At 47.2% G+C, this 16,209-nt stretch overlaps 1 protein-coding gene across 4 annotated transcripts in view; it reads right to left on the minus strand.

Annotated features, from left to right (window-relative positions):
• The window catches only part of GREB1L (GREB1 like retinoic acid receptor coactivator), a 116,922-nt gene that overhangs the window by 35,503 nt on the left and 65,210 nt on the right, over positions 1-16,209 (minus strand). For all 4 annotated transcript variants that reach the window (XM_040431785.1, XM_040431782.1, XM_040431784.1 and 1 more), the window contains exons 11-15: positions 12,597-12,719; positions 12,237-12,422; positions 11,484-11,810; positions 8,749-8,877; positions 7,089-7,223 (exon numbers count right to left, since the gene is read on the minus strand). In XM_040431785.1, coding sequence (XP_040287719.1) covers positions 7,089-7,223; positions 8,749-8,877; positions 11,484-11,810; positions 12,237-12,422; positions 12,597-12,719 — 900 coding nt within the window. The remainder of the gene's footprint in view (positions 1-7,088; positions 7,224-8,748; positions 8,878-11,483; positions 11,811-12,236; positions 12,423-12,596; positions 12,720-16,209) is intronic.

Consider the following 16,209-nt stretch of genomic DNA (forward strand, 5'->3'; position numbering starts at 1 on the left):
CACAAAACAATTTTTTTTTGGCACACTCGAACATTGAACGATTAGATTTAAAATCCACCCAAAATCGGATAATTTGTGTGACACAAAGAAACTGGGTAGGTGGTATGGGTTTATATAGGCATAAGAGCCCTAAAGGTCAATGTCTCAAATGGGCTGGAAATATACCAGACCCAAGAGACAACACTAGTGTGGCAGCGTCTGTTTTTTATTTTTTCACTCCGAGTTCCACAATCTGTTCAGTCAAATGCTCCTGATGAATCATTTACGAGGAAACGGGTCGAGCCTTAGAAGCCACACTTCGGAGCGATCGTTAGTGGTGGGCAGGTGGATGGGGAACTGCTGTGAGCCCTTGATTTGATGGTTAACACTAAACCAGCATTTCTTTATATAAACATTACTACAAGGGTCCAATCTCTTGGGTCTGGTATATTTCCAGCCGATTTGAGACATTGACTTTTAGGGCTCTTATGCCTATATAAACCCATACCACCTACCCAGTTTCTTTGTGTCACACAAATTATCCGATTTGGGTGAAGGCCAATCGGTCAATGTTCGAGTGTGCAAAAATTGGATTTTTTGTACTCACCGTAAAATCCTTTTCTCGTAGTAGGCATTGGGGGACACAGCACCTTGGGTATATGTCCAACTACCACTAGGAGGCACTAGACACAAAAAGTGTTGGCTCCTCCCCGTTGGGCTATACCCTCTCCACAGGCACAAGGCTATTCAGTTTGTACCAAAAGCAGTAGGAGAGAGAAAAAAAGCAAGGAACCAATAACTCCCGTACCGGGAAAGATCAAGAAACCAGCCCGGAAAATCGGAAGTAAAAACATAGGGTGGGATCTGTGTCCCCCAATGCCTACTACGAGAAAAGGATTTTACGGTGAGTACAAAAAATCCAATTTTCTCGTGCATGGCATTGGGGGACACAGCACCATGGGACGTCCCAAAGCAGTCCCCGAGGGTGGGAAAAGAACAGCCATGCCACCGGTTGGGTATACAGGTGCAGGAGAACCATGTGACCCAACAGGAGAAAACACGGAATGGGCAAGAGGTTCCATAACAAGGAAGAAACCTCAAGGAAGAATCAGAGAAGACTGTCAGCACCCCAGGAAAAATGCCTGGAAGAAAATCCCAAATGCAAGAAGGCGGCAAAAGGGAACACCGAGCTCAGCCAAGGGCTGGAGAAAAAATTAGGACAGCACCGCGTGTTGGGACTACCTAACGCTCTAAATTGTCTCAGACCCAAAGAGCGAAAAAAAACCTGTGGCCAACCCCTGATAGGCCAGGGGAGAAAGCTAACAAGGAAGTACTGGAAGCCAAATGAGTGAGTGAAGCCATAGCAAGGCTCACATGTGAAGGGAGCAGGTCTCCCCTCACCGCAAGGCAGGTGATGAAGTTAAGTGCCCTATTAAAAAGGCAAACCGCCAACCCTTGGAGAAGGAGGGGGTTGTAGGTAAAAAGCCAGGAAAAAAGAGTAAGACCTGCGTTCCAAAAACAGGAGACGAGGCACGAGCCTCTGAAAACAAGATATCACTGTGAAGCGTAAGACCAGAGGAAACTCTGGGCATGTGACGCATCAGGGAAAAAAGGAACCAGATACAGGCCCAGGAAATCTCAGCAGGACACACTGGACTGAAAGACATGGAACTAGAAGGAGAGTACTCCCAACAGCCTAAGGAGGAAAGGTTCTACAACAGGCGGAGGTCCCTCCCGAAGGAGACTATACGGCGGAATTGCAAACCGTAGCGCTAAACCACTCAATACCAGGTACTTGACGTGGGAGGATGGGAAAAGAGACACGAATCCCAAGAAGACCACAAGGCTATTGGGACCCAAAAAGGGAACAATCAACCCATGCCCCGACCCCTCCAAAAAAAAAAAAAAAAAAAAACGATTGTCATGCAGAACCTGAGTGGTCAAATGAACGGGGACAGGGACTCCAGAAAGGAGTACCCGGAAGGGGCTCACAAGGAACCAGGAGCTGAACCACCAGAAGACAACGCAAGCCAGAATATCCAGGAAAGGAGAAATGGAACTAACATAGGGGAAGGGACATTGGCCATGGACAACTATCCATTCCAAGAACAGTGACTAGCAAACTGTATACATTGTCCCAGAGAGGGCAAGTACAGCAGCTCGGGATGTACCACTAAATTGACAGACATCCATATGCATAAGGAATGCAGAAGTCGCCATGAAAAAGCCGGGAGAGACTACACAGAAATGTAGAAACCAGCTGCGACTGGCGTACTGAAAACTCCCAGGGGGGAGAAAGTACCTGACAGGTGCAAACGACGGCAAGGTCCAAGGGGACTGCCCCTCTGACATGTAGTACAACTAAGCAGAGAATATAAGGGAATACCGAGAACACCTGGACCCAGAAGGAACTACGGGACCCTGTCCGATGCCAGAGCAATCAGCTGAAAAATTACCTGCCAGGCAGGTGTGTGGCGCTCAGTGGTCCTGTCCCTGACCAGTCAGGGAGGACGTCCAGCGACGAAAAATGCCGATGACCCCGGAAGGATTCCATGTGGCGGAGGACATCCAGCGATGACCGAAAAACTGCTGCAGCAGCCGATGCTCACCAGCGACGTGCCCCAACAAGGTAGAAGATCCAGTGGAGATCCCTGTACTCCACCAGGAATGGGCCACTCTGTAATAGGAAACAACGCGAGTACTCCTCTATAACATGGGGTAACGCGAAGCGCAGCATACCGTAGTACCCTATAGAGATGGCAAGAGCACAAATGCCAACAACCACCTGGCCATGGTGTAGGGAGCATGGTTGTATGTGGACCACCATGCAGATCAGAACAGATCAGCCATATACTGGAGCTACAATAAGTGGCACTAGACCGACAAGGTGGGGGTTGGGCTGGCCCACCCCTGCCAGATATGGTAACCATGCATATGCAGAACCAGGATGGCCTGTTGTAGACAGTGCCCTGAGAAGTACAAGGAGACCATTGAGCACGACAGATAACGGAGTGGAGATGTATGGAAGAACCAAAAAGGGTGAAACCAACATCCGCAGCACAGATCAGAACCTGGGGCAGAAAACACCCAGTAATACAGAAACTGTATGGGCCACAGATTGCACCATAGGGCCCAGCACTTTGAGTAATACAACCACACGCCTAAAATATAGGGAAAGTGGCTGCATGTCTAAGGAGAGTGGAAACATAGCCACAGAATCTGGGAATGCAACAGCATTTGGAGGGTACAGGTACTCAACCTGTAAAGTAGAAATATGGCTGCGTAGTGCAGAGATATGACCAGAAAGGTGTAATGGGTACAGCATCTGAGATGGTAGAGGTACTACCTTTAAGATCGGAGCAATGTGGCCACATGGTGCACCCTAGAACCAAGGAGGTGCAACAGCTACCGCGTTAGCAATGGTACCTATATTCCGCCCGGGAAGCGGAAAATAGGGCCGCATGGTACCACAAAGAACAAGACAGGTGCACACTACAATCAGGTAGGTGAAATGGCAACTGAAGGAGGCCCTCTATTTCGCCTGAAAAAAAGGGGAACAGGGCCGCATAGTACACCATAGAGCCGGACAGGTGTAACGGCTGCAGCATCAGAGGCGGTGCAGGAACTCTACCTATGAAGGGAGTAAGATGGCTGTTTGGTGCACACTATGATGAGGTAGGTGCAATGACCACGGCAATTGGAGGAGGCCTCAATATCTCGTCCGGTAAGGGAGACAAAATGCCACATGGTACACCATAAAGCCAGACAGGAGCAACAGCATCAGGAGATGGTGCAGGTACTCTACCCATGAAGGGACCAAGGTGGCAGCTTGGTGCCGACTAGAACCAGAGAGAGGCAATTCTACGGCAATAGAAAGTGGCCTCTATATCTCGCCCGTAGGGAGAAATGTTGCCGCATGGAACACAATAGAGCCCGCCAGGGGTATTGGCTACAGCATCGGAGATGGTGTAGGTACTCCCCATGAAAAGGAGCAAAAAAGTCTGGGAACAGACAGGAGCAATTGCTACGGCAAGTGAAGGCGGCCTGTATATCCCGCCCAGAAGGGAGAAATAGTGCCGCATGGAACACCATAGCGCCAGCCAGATGTATCGGCTACAGCATCAGGAGATGGTGTAGGTACTCTACCTATGAAAGGAGCACAGTGGCTGGGAACAGACAGGTGCAATCGCCACGGCAATTGAAGGCGGCCTGTGTATCTCGCCCGGAAGGGAGAAATAGTGCCGCATGGAACACCATAGAGCCAGCCAGGAGTAATGGCTTCAGCATCTGGAGTAGGTGTAGGTACTCTACCTATGAAAAGGAGCAAGGCGGATGGAAACAGCCAGATGTAATTGCTTTTCCTTACCAACCTACAGGAGGCGCTTGCCTAGAACAGGGACCCCCTGTTATGAGGTAGAGTGGCGAACACCAGCACCAGGATGGGGACCCGGTGGAAACACTCTCAAATGTGTAGAGCATAGCCCCTGGTATAGGGGAACCAGGAAGGCTTGTCAGGTACAGCCTATGGCAGTGGTGCAGGTATCCCCCTGTTAAGGAGAAGGCGTACGTACCAGAGACACCAAGTAGGTGACTCATTATGCTAAACACGGGGACGGCTGCCTTACCTGTGCGGTTGAATACCTGTGCAGTCAGGGGAGCGCCATCCGAAAATCCACTAGAGGGGATACCAACCCTGGGTAGGAGAGGTTCCTCCGTGCACGTTAGTCTTGACCTCCCAGAGGGATTCTGTATGGAGGAAGACCGCCTGATGCTCTGTTCCGAGGGAATCGGTGCAGAGGTGTCCCCAGAGGCAACGGATGGGGTGACAGGAAAGGATTCGTCACCAGCCTCAGGCCTGTCCTGGGGAGGACCCGAGGATGCCGAGGAGGGGTGGAATCCTGTTGAGACCACCCGAGGTTGTACTGTGAGCTACCCCTTGCCGGACCCGGTATCTAAGCATTCCTCATCTGCAGGGAGGACCCTGGGAGGGCATAGGTGGCCGCAATTGGATAGGTAGCGGTCCAGCGACTCCGCCAGAGATTGGGAGAGTCGGACAAGGTTCCCATGTTGACAAAGAGGGAGACCATTCAGAAGGGACCTACACAAAAGGATTTGGTCAGGGGACACAAAGGGGTCTGGGAAGAGGTACTGCACACAAGCAGGGACAGGCCGACCGCATGGCAGCCTTCGTAGACAGCGGACGCACGTGAAAACACGTGGCGATCCGAGGAGACCCTCATAGAGCAGCCAGCAGAGGCTGTCATTCTGGACCCGGATGCCATGTTCCCCAAAGAGGTGCTGCAGCAGCTATAGAGGCTGCAGGAGAAATGAAGCAATTGAGGAGGGGTGGGGGGGGGGGAACGACTTGAGTGATCCCTATGTACAGCTTTAGCTGCCTTCACACAGTACATAGGACAATTAGGGGGTCTGCAGTTCCTTTAAAACTGAGGATCTATCCACTGGATAGATAACCCACAAGAGACCAGTAAAGGGTGGAGGAGATAGCCCCTCCCGAGGGCCGGGCGGGGTCAGAAAAGCCCGGGAAGCAAGGAGGAGGGGCCGGGAAGATCGCGGCCTAGCAGGCCCAAAAGCCGCGGCCTCAATTTATGAGGCGGCCGGGAATGGAGCGAGGGGGGCGGGGCGAATCGCGGCCGACCGAGGGGCCTCCGGACCCACAAAACTAGGTGAGGAGGGTAGGAGGGGGGGAGCGACGCCTGGGGGTGGGCGGAACAGGGCAAACAGAGCACCTGGGAGCCGGGAACGGGCCATGGAAGATGAGGCCTAGTCCCTGCAAAAGCCGGGGACTAAAGTAGCGGGGAAGGCCCAGGAGAAGACTGTGTGGCCAGGGAGGAGAGAAAAAAAAACCAACCAAGGGGGAAGAGAAAGGTGGAGGAAGATGGAAGCTTCCCAGGACCCCCAGCTAAGGTGGATCCCACCCCCCTGGCCACAGGAGGGAACCTAACCCTGGGGCAGGTAGGGACAGGGCTACTCACCATCTGATGTCTTCGGGCGCCGCAGGGTCACCCCTTCGGCAGACTCAACACGGGAACCGTGGGAATGCCGGCAAGCCACTGCAGATGCAGTCTGTGGGGACTGGGTGACCGGCGATGGTACAGAAGTACGCGCCCGCAGGGGGGGGCAACTAAAGTGGAACACGATGGAGCCCCAGCCTGCAGCAGGTATAACGGTGGAGATCACCGAGACCTGCAGAAGAGAGAAAAAATTAAATAAAATTAAAAAAAAATAAACAGCAGGACCTGCAAAAAAAAAGCAGGACAGGTCTGCCTCCTACGGACACTAGACAAAAACTGAATAGCCTTGTGCCTGTGGAGAGGGTATAGCCCAACGGGGAGGAGCCAACACTTTTTGTGTCTAGTGCCTCCTAGTGGTAGTTGGACATATACCCAAGGTGCTGTGTCCCCCAATGCCATGCACGAGAAATAATTGTTTGAGAAGTGTTTTGTGATATATTCCCCCGTTTTTACCAAGTAATAATAAAGTCTATTCGTTTTTAGTGTCCTAGAATACTGTGATCATCTTTACAGTTGAGACGTGCACCAATAATACCTTTCTTTATCAGTGAATTTGCCATTTTCAAATATAGGCAGAAATAAATTACTATAAGGAATTAACTTAAAAGGGGTAGGCCACTATCTATTGCTAGCTGTACATGTGCTGTAGATGTCCAATGATTTAATAACCCCGATTTATGTTTACATGTAGGTCTGCTCCTACCTGCATCCCAAGACTGCACCCCAAAAACACAGCACCAGGAAGCAGACGAGGGCAGATTTGCAAGTAAACATTAATTAGGTATATCAACCCATGAGGACATCTGCACTGATAGTCTAACAATATTACATGTACATGCGCCACTAGTAACACATCGTGGTCCACCTTTTAATTATATTCTCCACCTAATTTCCTATCAATTGCATGTCCTTATATTATCAGTATCTCCACGTCTTGTCATACAGCTTACTGTAACTGGTAAATTTGCAAAACGCCAAAGATATAACCAAACAACTTGTGTGGTCTGCACGCTTATATTCCAGTTTTATACAGTTTAAAATCTTTTGAATAAGGAAAAAAAAAAAAAAAAAAAGTACCTCTGCCCTGTGTGGGGAGCATGCTGGCTGCCTCCATGGATGAGACACATTCTTTCACATCTCCATTAAAAGGAATAATAACATTATCTCCTCTCTTTTTTTGAATCCTCTCCAACAGCCTGTCCAAATCATCACCTAGTTAATAACCAAATAAAAAAAATTAAAACAGTAATAAAAAATAAAAAAATTATAAAAAAAAAAATAACCAATAACAAAGCCAGATTTCATGTTCGGACATTCTGGAACCAGTTTTAAGTTAAGTGGTATTCTTAATGAGGTTGTCGGCTTAGGCTACTTTCACACTGCTGTTTCCGGGTCAGCTTGTGAGATCCGTTTCAGGGCTTTCACAAGCGGCCCCAAAACGGATCAGTTCAGCCCCAATGCATTCTGAATGGATAAGGATCTGTTCAGAATGCATCAGTTTGGCTGCGTTTGGTCTCCGTTCCGCTTTTGAGGTGTCCACCTGACGAAACTGAGCCAAACGGATCCGTCCTGACTTACTATGTAAGTCAATGGGGACGGATCCGTTTTCACTGACACAATATGGTGCAATTGAAAACGGATCCGTCCCCCATTGACTTTCAACGGATCCATTTTGACTTAGACTTTTTTTTTTTTTAAAGAATAATGCAAACGAATCCGTTCTGAACGTATACAAGCGTTTGCATTATCTGTGCGGATCTGTCTGTGCAGATACAAGACGGATCCGCACCGAACGCAGGTGTGAAAGTAGCCTTAGTTTTTTGTTTTGTTTTTTATATTGATGAGCATATCGGATCGGTAGCAGGCTGACTCCCAGCACCCCTGCTGATCAGCTGTATGAAGAGAGCGCTGCCTTGGTAAACAGTGAAGAGAATGCAGCACTCGAACAAGCGCTGTATTCTCTTCAAACAATTGATCTGTGGGGGTGCTGAGAGTCTGAACCCCATCCATCTGATATTGATGCTCTATCCTGAGGATAGGTCATCAATATAAAATAAAAAAAAGCAGACAACCCAGACAAACTATAGGAAAAAGGAGCAGGCCTCTCTGGTAGCCAGGGGTGCACATAGGCTGGTGCTTTTTCCTATAGTGTGCAAGCACGGCCACTGCTGCAGGATGGCAGGGTGGTCATAACCATGATGGATATGAGCAGTGTATAATGTGATGGAAAAATGACAATATGGAGAATTGTATTAACTTGTCTACATGATAAATGCCATTTGCTGAGGTGAGACAGCCCCTTTCATTTTGGAAACAGGTAGAGGCCTTATGTTCACAGAGTTGCCTGGTCTCATTATACAAGGGGATGGTGCAGCCCTGGGAAGAACACATACTTGGGCGGCATGCCAACAGAGGTAAAGAAGGTTCAGGCAAGAGCAAATCTTGGGCAGACCATAAAAGCAAGATACCCACTAAATGCGAAATAAACCACAAAGCTCTTGTAACTCTTGTGTACCACTAAAACTTACAGTACCCCCCAATAAAAGGGTTGCCTGTGTGAGCATAAATGTTTCTCTTTGCACTGAATATGATCTGTGACTTCATTCAGGGGGCAGCTCCCACGACAGGACCCCAGGAACATAGTCATCTTAGGAATCTCCTTTTCACCATAACCATTTTGTTGGCTGAGCAATACGTTTATTTTCGTTCATCTAATGAAGCCATGAAAACTACTTACCCATAGATGTGTTTTTGAAGTGTGAGGCCAAGAAGCTGACTTTACCTGTGATTAGCTCATAGCTAATCTCCTTCAGGAATTCACTTGTAGTCAGCATACTCTCAGCAAGAACTCGGGACTGGTATTTTCCTGAAAAAAAGATAAAAATAATAATAAACCATCACACTGCGAAAAACGATTAGTGCCAGCTGACATGGTGACTGTCAATGATCATTACAACATGAGCAAACAGAGGAGAACACTAAACCGGCACAATCCCTTCTACTGAAGTCATGATGCCACGACATGTAATCACAAGAGAGGTCATTGTGCTGAACAAACCTGACTGCCGGGAGATTCGGCTAATTTGCGTTCTGAACTAGAACTGTTGCATGATGTGTACCAATCTGATGATCTCACCATGGCGGCACTAATAACTTTTCAAGGTTAAAGGTAACCTGTCACCTGTAGTATGCTGCCGTCAGTGGTGGGATTCTAATTTTTAACAGGTTCCCTACTCAAAGGCGGACACGCGGCGTCACGACACATGTTTACATATACATACACCATATATATGCAACACACATACACATAAATCCACCATATACATGGTACACATACATATATACACACTACACACATACATACATACCACCCAACTTTTAAAAAGCTTAAGGAGCTAAACTATGGAATGGAAGCGCCCATCTCCAGCTGCTGCCGCCAGAGCACCGAATCGGGATTCAGCCAGTAACACGGATCTCCGACCCAGCTGTAATTTTAACAACCGGATCTAGAGAACCGGCTGAATCCAATGCCTGGCTGCAGTCACTGCGGACACCATAGGGTGGTGACAGAACCCCCGATATCTGTGGTCTGTCATTTCTGTGATGGCAATCAGTACTCTTAGAGAACTGACATGCCGTACCCCGCAGCACACGTTAGCACTGCAAGGGAGAGGAGTCCGATGACGCTCACTGCCCCTACCTCACGACTGATGGGTTTCTTTCCGATGCACAAAACTATTAGGATAATCTCACATGAGAGCGGTTTTCATCCAGATGCGTTGCATTTTGCAGACAGTCTCCGGACTGAATCCTCACCCATTCATTTCAATGAGTCTGTGCACAAAAGCCTTGTTTTTCAATGATCATCTTTGCATTCAGGAAGAATCACGGCATGTTCTATATTGTTCATTTTTCATGCAGTCCTTGCCCCATAGAAATCAATGGAGCCACGTGAAAAAAAAAGGAAGACATCAGGACGCAATGCATTTTTCTCTGATGACTACTAGGAGAAGTCAAGCGTTATTCTTCAGTTTTTTCTTCACATTCATGAAGAAAACAAACACTGAACAAAATCGCTGAAGAAATTGTTTGAACTTGCACGAACAACCACCAGTTCTTCACTGATCATGTAAAAGGGGCCTAAAAGTATCGACTGCCAGAAGTGACAGACTGCGGAAATCAGTGGGTCTGTCACTAGCACTACTCTATTCTGTCCTTTAGAGAACACAGCACAGTGCAGGCGACAGGTTCCCTTTAAAGATGGAGATAAAAACCTCATTACCATTGCAGTGATTCTAGATTAGACATTGTATTGTAGCTGACAGTAATGTCCTAAAACACAGTAATATATACTCTGTGCATAACAAACTAAAAAATAATTACCAAAAATACACTATATAATAGAATTCCTAAACCCCCACATTGAAAAGTAGATATCGATAGATAAAACATGAATGTGATGTTTTCAAACACAGTGATAAGAAGATTGCAAGAAGTGAGGTCTAAGGTCACTACGCCAATACAAGGAGGACAGAGGCCATAACGCAATATACAGATTAATAGGCGACATCAGTATCCCCAAAAAAAAGGCCATCATTATCTGCTCTGCGGGAGTCCAACACCTAACTGATCAACTATTTCAAGGTAGCTCCGATGCTGGAACTACACAGCTTTGTCCGTTGTGCAGTGGACAGAGCTTGTAACAGCAGCACTGCTCCCTTTCACTTCAGCGGGAGCAGTGCTGCAGTAACTAGCTCCGTCCAGTATACAATGAATTGAGCCATGTAGTTCCGGTGACCTTTCCTTTTCTGAGTGGACAGTGTCTGTGTATATATATATTTACACACACACACACACACACACACACACACACAAGAGCAGTGTGATAAACTCTTGCGTCAGTTATATGCTGCACAAGCTTATTCAGCACTCCAGTGAAATGAATTGCAAGTCAGTAAATTAACTTTCCGTAAGCTATTTCCATCTTGCTCAGCTAGTGCAGCTGATATGAGAAGTGTATAGCACAGTGGAAAAATCTGACTAGCTCCCCACTCTCTGGAGTCCTTGAAAGGTATCTGACCAACACACTGGAAGCAATACAGTTTCGTAACAAAAAAAAAAAAAAGTTGTAAAGTAAAGGCACCAGGACCTTTATGGGAGGCATCTGGCAGATGGAAGACTAGAGGAATAAAGGCCATATAAGTAAATGAGAAATGACATCAATCAGAGATATTAAGCAATTTTGTGATAGAGACTCTCATAACCCGGTTTTCCTTATCCCTCAGACAATGGTGATTTCGACCAACATAAGAGCAGTTCATTTTGATGTAGCACAAGAGCTAGGTGTATCCAAAAGGCTCTTGAGATCTATTGAATATTGAGGTGGAATACAAGGAATAGGACTGGAAAGTATAGAACCTGGCTATTCTCTTCCTCGCGTAGTCTAAGTATTGAGACGAGGCAACTACTTACCAAGAGCAATCACACAAAATTCATTCCCTCGCACCTTTGAACAACAGATCACTACTACATAGTCCGGAAGCCTCTGCAGAGGTTTCATATCACTCAGAGATCGAAGAGTCTCGGAGATGCCCTCTGCCAGTGAGTTCTGTGTAACGAGGACATGAACCAAATCTTGCGAAACACTGGCTGACAAGCGGGCCAACCATGGAAGCTGAGCTTGTGACACAGACATTACGGGAGAGTTCATCTGCATGGAGCGATCCTTATAAGTAAAGTCCTGCAAAGCTTTCAGCACAATTGGTTCAAAAACCTCACGAATTGGTATCTGATCTGGACCTACAAGGACAAGAATGAAAACCATTCAAACACAGGTCATATTGACAAAGCTAAAGAATAATCAACTCTGTACAAGTAGAAAGCAAACACAATAAAATTCTCTGATCTTCAAGGCCACAAAACAATGAGAAGCCTTCCCCAAGGGAAAGTTATGTTTTCAAAGGCATTATGCCATTTGTTTCTTACTTCTGTAAAGACAACATTGTTGATGAGGAGTCTTGAATACCCATTACATAGCATAATAGTATCCTATTTAAAAATGGGGGCTATCAGGAAAGTCTAAAAACTTCGTACAGACTTTGACTACAAAAGGGTGCCCTCCTTGCTTTGAGACTTTTGTAAGCTAGTAAACGTGGAAATATTCTGCAGAACACGATTATAAATCCTGCATAACAAAAAGGAAAGAGGAGAAGCACTGTATCTCACCAAGCTTCACAAGGTACTGGATGGTGAGCAGAATAAGATTTTCCACACTGAGGAATTGACTGCTGGACACTCCCATCTGATCCAGCTCCTTTTTCTCAGATTCCTGTAACTTGTAGCAATTCATCAACAATGGACTTACAACAATATCTCCAACATTTCCATAGAAGTATGGCAATGTGCCATAGCCTGTAATATGAATAAGTAATATACGTAAAGACAACACATAGGTATGGACAATACACTAGTAATAATGGTTATTGCTAATGATGGTAACCAAATGAGTTAAAATATGATGCGGTTAGATGGGACATTATTTGTGTCATATGTTGGCTCCAAAGGGCCATTCCTTGAGATACTCACCTATCAATATCACAGGCCGCACACCTGAGGTATTCAGTAGATTTTCAGGCACAATTACAGTTTCTCCAGCTGGAATCGGATGCGGCTGAAAAACTCCACCCAAAACAGGCTGGGCCAGAGAGGCTGGGGAGCAAAAACAAAAAGGAATTCGGTTCTCAGCACGACTATTTGTATGTATCTAGAAATTACACTACTTTAAATATATGAAGGTCACAAGAACATCTCAGGCTTTAGGGGAGTGTCGCAGTTTTTGTAAATTGTAATGCAGTCTCCATGCTCCCTTCTGTATGTAGTGAAAAGAACCCTTAACGTTGTAATACTATCTTATAAAGTGATGGCATGTCACTATAATGAGCCATCACTTTATTGGTTGGGGTGTGACCTCTGAGATGACCACTGATCCTTAGAACTAAGGTGCCTCTGTATTGATTTAGTACTGCGTCCTCTACTATTTTGCCCTGGAAAGCGACACCCAGGCCACCCACTGTGCACGGAATTTCAGCACGGCCACATTCAACGGACTATTTCCTGCACAGCTGGGTAGTTGAGATCGCTGCTACAGTGCATTCAGAAAGACCCTTTCACTTTTTTCACATTTTGTTAAGTTGCAGCCTTGTGCTGGAAAAAAAGAAATATTAATCTCTGCATTCAATATCTCATAATGAGAAAGTGAAAACCGAATTTCAAAAAATTTTGCAAATTTAAAATTTTGCATGGACATAGGTATTCAGTCCCTTTGCTATGCCACTTAAAATGTAGGGCAGACTAGATGGGCCAAATGGTTCTTATTTGCCGACACATTCTAGGTTTCTATGTAGCTCTAGGGGCCTCCTATTTCTCTTGAACAACTTTGAGATGTTTCTGCACCTTGACAGGAGTCCACCTAGGGTTGGGCGATATACCGGTATCAAAAAAACTGCAATATCGCCGTTTCCTAAATACTGCGGTATTTCTCGACGTCATAGAAGCGGTCATGTGCGCTGACCGCTTCTAAATCTGCGGCCGCCCACCCCCAGCATGAACCGATACGGGACATTTGCAGAGTACTTGTACTCGTGCAAATGTCCCCGATACCTGCTGGCCGCTTGCGGCGGCGCTCTTAGCAGTTCGGCCGGCGTGGGGGAGGGAAGGAATTCTGTGACTCGCATTCCCGGTACCCGACCTCTGAGAGGACGCTGTGATCCGCGCAATTAACCCCTCAGGTGATCAAAGCATCCTCTCAGAGGTCGGGTGCCGGGAATGTTCTTAAGTCCCTGCATTGGTGGCAGTGGGCAGTGCCCCCCTCCTCCCTCCTTCCCCAGTATTAATCATTGGAGGCCACAGGGTCGTCGTCCCCATCATTGGTGGCAGTGGGCCCCCCCTCCCCAGTATTAATCATTGGAGGCCACAGGCCGCCGGGCGCTCCTTCTCATAGGTCTGTGCGGCGCATTTATAAGCCTTGGCAATGCGCCGCACAGACAGAAGAAGGAGCGCCCGGCGGCCACGACGCACATGAGTATAATGCTGCTCACTAACATACCGTGGCAGCCAGGGCTTCAATAGCGTCCTGGCTACCATGGTAACCAATCGGAGCCCCAGCATTACACTGCTGGGACTCCGATCGGAACTGCAAACTCCCACCAATGATGGGACGACGACCCTGTGGCCTCCAATGATTAATACTGGGGAAGGAGGGGGAGGGCCCACTGCCACTAATGATGGGGGGACGACCCTGTGGCCTCCAATGATTAATACTGGGGAAGAAGGGGGGGCCCACTGCCAACAATGATGGGGGGGCGACCCTGTGGCCTCCAATGATTAATACTGGGGAGGGAGGAGGGGGGGGCCCCACTGCCAACAATGATGGGGGGACGACCCTGTGGCCTCCAATGATTAATACTGGGGAGGGGGGGACCCTGTGGCCACTGCCACCAATGATTAATACTGGGGGGGGGGGCACTGCCACCAATGATGGGGAGGGGGACCCTGTGGCCACTGCCACCAATGATTAATACTAGGGGGTGGGGGGGGGGGGGGGGAGTTACCAGAAGGGGCTGATAAGAGGGAGAGGCTGGGAGGCACATGAGGGGCTGATCAGAGGCTGGGGGCTGTTTTTTGGACTTTTGGTTGGTCAGTGGTCACAAAATAAATGTGTTATTTATTTAATTGTTATAATTGGTATCGGTGAGTACTTAAATAAGAGTATCGGTACTCGGTCTAAAAAAAAATTGTATCGGGACATCCCTACTATAAACCACTCGTTCTGGTACAGAATTAACCCTGTAATGTTTTTGTTGTTACTAGAAGTCAATTGACTAGTTACAGATACCGGAAATGGTGAAAAATGACATATAAAAAAGTATAACAATTAACGTCTCCTTGTGGCTGCCCCCATACAGTATACGGTAACGTCTCCTTGTGGCTGCCCCCATACAGTATAACGTCTCCTTGTGGCTGCCCGGCTGCCCCCATACAGTATAACATCTCCTTGTGGCTGCCCGGGTGCCCCCATACAGTATAGTGTCTCCTTGTGGCTGCCCCATACAGTGTACATCTCCTTGTGGCTGCCCCCATACAGTATACATCTCCTTGTGGCTGCCCCCATACAGTATACATCTCCTTGTGGCTGCCCCCATACAGTATACATCTCCTTGTGGCTGCCCCCATACAGTATAACGGCTCCTTGTGGCCGCCCCCATACAGTATAACGGCTCCTTGTGGCCGCCCCCATACAGTATAACGGCTCCTTGTGGCTGCCCGGCTGCCCCCATACAGTGTAACGTCTCCTTGTGGCTGCCCCATACAGTGTACATCTCCTTGTGTCTGCTCCCATACAGTATAACGACTCCTTGTGGCCGCCCCATACAGTATAACGTCTCCTTGTGGCCCCAAGTGTTTTTTTCTTCTAAATGGGCATTTATCGCAATATATATCGTTATCGCGATAAATTTCTTAATATAGTTATCGTGGGAATATTTTTGATATCGTCCAACCCTAAGTCCACCTGTAGTAAATTATGTAGAATGTACATGATTTAGAAAAATACACTGTCTAGATAAGATCTCACAGCTGACAATGCATATCAGGGCAAAAATCTAGCCATGAGGAGGCAAGAACTGTCCGTAGAGCTCAGAGACAGGTTGTGTGGATGCACAGATCTGGAGAAGGGTACAAAAAATATCTGCTGTAACTTAAAGTTCAAAAGCGCACAGTGGTCTCCATAATTCTTAAATGGAATAATTTTGGAACAATCAGGACTCTTCCTAGAGCGAGCGGCCCCACCAAGCTGAGTAATCAGGGAAGAAGGACCTTGGTAAGGTAGCTAGCCAAGAACCCAATGGTCACTCTGGCTTTGCTCCAAAGATCATGTATATGGGTAAAAATTCCAGAAGGTCAACCATCACTGCAGCATTCCAGCAATATGGGCTTAATGACGGAGTGGCCAGAAGAAAGCCTCTGCTTGGTAAGACACTTGAAAGCCCACCTGGAGTTTGCAAAAAAACAAAAACAAAAAAGACTAAAAGACTCAGACCATGTGGAACAAGATTTTCTGGCCTGATGAAACCAAGATTAACTCTTTGGTCTGAAATTTAAGTGTCAGATCTGGAGGAAACCAGGCACTGCTCATCATCAC

The sequence above is a fragment of the Bufo bufo genome, chromosome 5, assembly GCF_905171765.1.
Source record: "Bufo bufo chromosome 5, aBufBuf1.1, whole genome shotgun sequence".
NCBI classification, from domain to species: domain Eukaryota; kingdom Metazoa; phylum Chordata; class Amphibia; order Anura; family Bufonidae; genus Bufo; species Bufo bufo.